General features: G+C 38.1%; 1 protein-coding gene across 1 annotated transcript; it reads right to left on the minus strand.

Moving 5' to 3' along the window:
* Window positions 1-2,346: 2,346 nt before the first annotated feature.
* bmp15 (bone morphogenetic protein 15) lies at window positions 2,347-4,443 on the minus strand. Its single transcript, XM_078546160.1, has 2 exons — window positions 4,290-4,443; window positions 2,347-3,218 (listed from the first exon to the last, which is right to left on the minus strand). The coding sequence occupies exons 1-2, from the start codon at window positions 4,417-4,419 to the stop codon at window positions 2,347-2,349; spliced, it is 1,002 nt and encodes a 333-aa protein (XP_078402286.1). The 5' UTR covers window positions 4,420-4,443.
* Window positions 4,444-6,000: the final 1,557 nt, after the last annotated feature.

The raw sequence follows: 6,000 nt of genomic DNA on the forward strand, positions 1-6,000 counted from the left end.
TTACACCACATTGAATTCCTAGACAAAGTTTGCAGACAGCCACTAGCTACAGCCTATGAAGATGATTCAATTCCATAGAATCAGTTCCTTCATTATCACGGTGTCAAAAACCTGGAACGCTCTTGGTGGGTGCACTTACATCCCATGGTCTGCAGCAGCACACCACAGGTCAATAAATGCTGGTTACGCCAGTAATGTTCATGGCACAGGAATGAATTTAAAACATGCTCAAGGTCTGCTCAAGTTTAGGCTCTTTGGCATGCACCAAATCTTAGGAGTACTGCCAATTCCAACAAGGGGTGGATGATTGAAACTGATCTTTCATCAGTTTCAATCACCTGAACATGCTCCAGAGATGTTGCCCAACCCAGGATTTCCAGCATTTAAGTTACTTCATGCCACAGGATTTCAGTTTCTTCCTGCCTCTCCACAAAAAGAATGCAGCCCATTATTTTACATTTGTCAGTTGCTTATTTAAAATGTTAATAGCTGATGTATGCATTGGCCCACTTTAGCAAATTAGTCAAGCATCCCAGTTATAGTCAATGAATTCAGGAACACTGGGATTGCCAATCCCATGATAGTCCCCTTTACATTAGATAGGCTATACTGCCCATCATTCCATTACAGCTTTTATAATCAGTGAGTTCATTGGATCAAAAATTGCACAGCATCAGGTTTAGCTTCAGTAGGAGGTGCAAAAATCTTTAATCAAGCAGTTAAATATCAATCCTGCTTTACACAGTTCAAGCCATTTCTTTATTGAGTATACAAGTTAGACAAGACGGTACAAAGACCAGGGTCAGCACAGCAGAATCTTAATATCTACATTACAATACTTTTACATGGTATACAAATGCATAGATCCAAGACACCATTTGCATTGGTAGTCTATAAATAGATGCAATATTGTACCTTAATTTAAACATCTGGCTGGTTTGAAACAACTGGGAGGTGAATACAAAGTACTGAGTTATTGGCTGTGACTGCCTCGGTTACTTAGGATTTCTGTTTCCAAGTTAGAACTTTATGGTAGTGACTTAGTTCACTGATACAGTACATGTACAGCCAAATGAGTATGCTGTCCCATCAAATCTTTTGCATGTGGAAATTTGTAGTTGCGCATGTAGTGCCAATATTTCAACTTTTGCTAAAATAACAGCAACAAGTTGGTGCTATTAGCAAGACAAATCAAGACTAGCCTAGTGAATAATTCAGAACATTAACACTTCAGACTAGATTGTAATAGCTTTCAATTCTACCTGCATACATTTCAGATTAAGTTAACCCTTGAGAACCACAGTAGCCAATATTAATTTCAGTTCCAATCTTGATACTATAGTAAGTTCTTTAAAAAAGATGCAAAAATTTGGGGGGTTTAAAAACCAAAGTGCATTAGCTATTTAAAAAATTGTTAAAGTTTACTGTTTCATTGTATAGAATTGTGAATTAAACAATAGTTGCTCACTTAAGTGAGTTTCTCCAGCCACCCCCTCCCATTGTCTTGTGCTTCCCACTGCTCCCACCCACCCAATTAATCCCCACCCCCTGCATAATCTAGTGCACCATGTAGGAAAAAGCTACATACAATGAAGGTGCAGACATTCACTTGTGTAATTTATATCAGGGCTTCCTGAGTCACCTAGTGAGTGAACTACCCTCAAGTGAAACTTCAGCTGCTGAAGCAATAGTAAGTTCCCATGGTATGGCTTAAAAGGTTACTGTAGCTCAGGTTAAACAACTTGAGTCCTAATTTTTGCAAGTTAAAACTTGACTATTTACATTTGGCTTGAAAGGATTACTATTTTGATCAGTCAAGAGTAACAGACTTGACAAGTTTAATATAAAAGATGGACAAAGTTTTAGCATAAACTGGAAATTTCAGTGATATTTACAAAAATCACATTATAAATACATAAACTTCAGACTACAAAATTATATTATTTCTTACCACAAGTAGATTGGTTATTTCTTAGCAATTTCATTGTCTTTGCAGAAGGCTACCCACTCTGCCTTTTTCCTGCTGCAAATACAATTGTCTTCAAAAACCCTTCTTAGCATTAAGTGCCAATACTGTGGGGCTACAATTGCACCATGAATTCAGACACTGGTTCCCATAATTGGTAGCAGGAAGAAATAAATAAGAAGCCTTCACTGCAATTAAATCCAAGAACAAGTCATTGTATGACTTGTTTTATAGATGTGGTCAGGCATAAAACGTAACCAGTCCAATTTACTTAAGCATGCATTTTATAATAACCATCTCATGGAACAACTTGCAGTGCACTCAATTCTTTCCTAAACTAGCTAACCAATTAGTGCCAGTTAGCAATTCTGGATCAGGTTCTATTTGCATGTACAAGACATTGCAATCATGTCCTTGTATTCCTTGTACACAATGTGATCATTTTGCTCCTTCAAAAGGACACTAATTGGGCTGTATTTCAAAGGGACACAAGATGGACGGGGGACATTTTTATCAACAATTTCATTGATAAAATTTTGCACTATCGCATGATTTGGAGATTGGTAACCATAATGAAGAATTCTAGGACAGTCTCCCCTGCAAAATTTGGGATTGTACCTGTGAGGAGCCACAATCCAATGATCCCATCCCAGTTGCTCAAAGCTTACCCAGAATGAATGAAGCTTGCATTTGTTCTTTGGAGGGCTTTTATGAAGATAATTAGGAATGTCTGAGCCAATGTTACTTAACTGCCGTGGCTTCCTAGACAGCACACGGGATTTAGATGAACTCTCTGGCATTTGCTTTTCTGGCTTCACCCTCCTTTGATGTGCAGTTCCATCAGTATCATTCAAAAATAGCAGCAGTGAAGGCACGTGTAAATGAACAGCAGAGTTTCTTTTTTTGTCCAAAGTTCTTTGACTGACCTTTCCAAATTCAGCACACTTGTAACTGATATGCAGGTTGACTTTCTTCACAGAATTACCAGTTGGGAAGATGACACATGGAGTTACATCAGCCTCTGCCCATCGGTCATTCAGATTTAATACAAACCTGATGGGCAATTCTATGTCTGTGTCATTCTGTATGAAGTTTAGGTTAACATAATTTGCAAGGAGACATTTGATTTCACAAGAAACCAAGAACTGATTGGGGAGAGGACTGTGCAAATACACAACAACAACTTTAATCAAATGCTCCAGCTCCGGAAGATAGTGCAGATTGTACTGAACATGATGTATGTGCCAATGACCTATTAAAAAGAGACAGACATTGGAGATTAGCATCTGAATGTTTGTATCTTACCTCTTACCATTAATTCGTAAAATCTTGTTCTCCTTCCTTTCTCCTCCCAGCCATTTCAATTCCTAAGAGCAGGATTGCTAAGTTCCTACAGGCTAGCTAAAGTCAAAAGGCACACAGTTAAACCAGAGAACTTCGCTGCATATCCCAGTACATGTTTAAAAAGGCAAGACTTCATTATGATAGGTGTTCCAAAATGGAAATAATCAATTATTCAAGCCCATTGATACTAAGTATATCATCTATTTCAACATAAGTTAGGTTGAACACATTTAGGGGGCAAACATGTTTGAGCAATTTACATTTATGCCACTATGATCATTCTTACATCTTTTCAAAATCAACTATTGAAGTCAGGAACTAAAACTCCCACCCCAACCAATAGAATCTAATTAGGAGTCAACAGGACAGCAAGCTCCAGAGCAAAAGCCCTGGCAACTCTGATCCATAACCAACTAAAGTTTGAGATGATTAGAGATGGCCTATAATGCAGTGACCACCCAAGTTGTCAAAATGTATAACTTCCACAGGCATGTCAAATAGCCATCTTCCAAAACAAAAAAAAGTCTAGTGGTATAATGGAGGTAGAATACATGAGCGAGCTCTTAAGGGAAAGACGTGTAGTAACCTATTGGGAGGGTGTTAAGAACCAATTCACACCACCTTAATTGGGAATGAGTTGTCAATCCATCCTCTTGATTAGTTAAGAAAGTAATACCAAAGTAACTTCTTATAAAACCTTCCAGGTATTGATTAGGTACTAGATTTAAAACAAGGAGCAGTACTCTCAACAACTCATTTTTCTAAAAGCCACCAGTGAACTTGAATAAGTTGAGCTGGTGTTCACAGATATTGTGTTTAAAAATTAAATCGTTCCAATTCCGTAAAACGAATTGATACTACAGTCCGCCACACTTCTAACCATGATACACAAGCTTCTAGAACTCGCTAATGAAATTTGAAAGACAATATGTGGATACAAGGCTCCAATTTAACTCGGAAATTCCCAAAGTTGATTTACCTGAGTCGGCGAGCACTACACTTGTGCTAGGTTTCACCAGCCGAATGGTGTTAGTCAGAATAGTCCGGTTAACTTTGGGCTTCCCATCTCGATCTGCCAACTGCTTGTAGAGATTGGCCATGTATTCCATGTGTTGATCATCTATCCTCTGTTTAGAGAGCAGCGGAGGGCGGGGGCTGACCTTCCCGGCCAACATCTCAATCAGAGGACCCAAGTCCCTGACTTCCCTCCCACCAGGCTCTTCACTCACCCCGGCACCTCCATGCAACACTACAAGCTCTAATACACAGATCAAAATGCGGAATATGTTACAATTCCAAATCATCACCCAGCACATATTGGCTCCAAAAGGCATCACCGTACAGATTTCTGCAAAGCAGATAGGACCATAACTCCAAGGAACTACTAAACTCAAGCACGTTCCTCAGAATGCCTCATAAAGCAGCTTATGCAAATTATCTCCTCATTAAGGGTGATCTCATGTGATGTCATCGGGTCGATCAGTTTTGCGTGACGTAGTTTAATTTCCATTTGACATAATTAAACGAACTATGTTAGATCAGAAAGGCTACACTGTTGTAGTTTGTTCATTCAGAAACCATTGTTTTTAACATATAAAGGTTATAAATTCGGTATTGAATTATTTTACTTTCTGCTTCATTGTGCCCTGATTTCGGAAAGTATCGAGCTAAGAGCTAATTGAAATTTTAATTATCTTAAAAGGGCATTTACAAAAGTGCCTGGTCCCACACATTGGAGCATCAACAAACAGTATTAGGAAAGGCTGTTTTGCTTATGATATTATTGACCATTCTAAAATGCCTCATTCTTTCACTGAGAAGTTAATGAACATTATATTCCGAGTATCATTATCTGAGCCCGTCTGTACTTTGCGCCTTCACCCACTGTTCTTGGGCCCACTAGTAGGTCCCTATGTATCCTTAAAGGGAAAAATTCTCCTGCCTTTAAACTGATGGTAAATATTAATAGTTAACTTTAATTATAAAACTATTTCAAAGTTCTGATAAAAGGATTGGATGACCTTTGTTAGCTGTATGTACTCTTCAGTTGATATGAGAATAATATCTTTTAAAATAATCTACCATTAACAAAATTAAAAATTATAGTTTTTAATTGAAAAACATTAAATATTAAATTGATAAAGGGGAAGTTGGAAAGTACTTTGTCCAAAATATTATGTTTAATTCAACGGCTACATCAATCTGTTGGTTATTTTGTAACTCATATTTTCCCATAATGATCAGCATACCTTTTCTTTGCTATCCAGTAATACAACTGAACTTGAGGAAAATATTATAAGGAAAACTTGCGTAAATAAACAAGTTTTATTCCGAAGGTTAGTTTTGGACGGATCCCCAGCTGGTGTTACTCATCGTAAACACTGACTGCAAGAAACTTTCCTACCTTTAATAGCTATGCAATTTTATGTTACCAAGCATGAGTAATGTTTGCATGCTCCTGATGAAGAGCTCAAATTACCACAAGAAATAGGAGAGGAAAAAGCCCATAAGGCCCATGGAGCCCGCACTGCCAATCAACATGATCATGGATGATCTTGGGCTTCAACTTCACTTTTGCACCTTCTCCCCATTTCTCTTAATTCCCTGAGAGATCAAAAATCTGTCTACCCCAGCCTTAAATATATTCAATGATGATGCATCCACAACCCTCTGGAGCACTGTACTGCAGA

This window comes from Cetorhinus maximus, chromosome 8 (genome assembly GCF_964194155.1).
Source record: "Cetorhinus maximus chromosome 8, sCetMax3.hap1.1, whole genome shotgun sequence".
Lineage (NCBI taxonomy): Eukaryota > Metazoa > Chordata > Chondrichthyes > Lamniformes > Cetorhinidae > Cetorhinus > Cetorhinus maximus.

Coding starts and splice junctions, on each gene's coding strand:
- bmp15 (XM_078546160.1), bottom strand. CDS start 4,419: ATGGAATACATGGCCAATCTCTACAAGCAGTTGGCAGATCGAGATGGG. Junction 3,219..4,289: donor TGTAGTGCTCGCCGACTCAG/GTAAATCAACTT, acceptor TCTTTTTAATAG/GTCATTGGCACATACATCAT.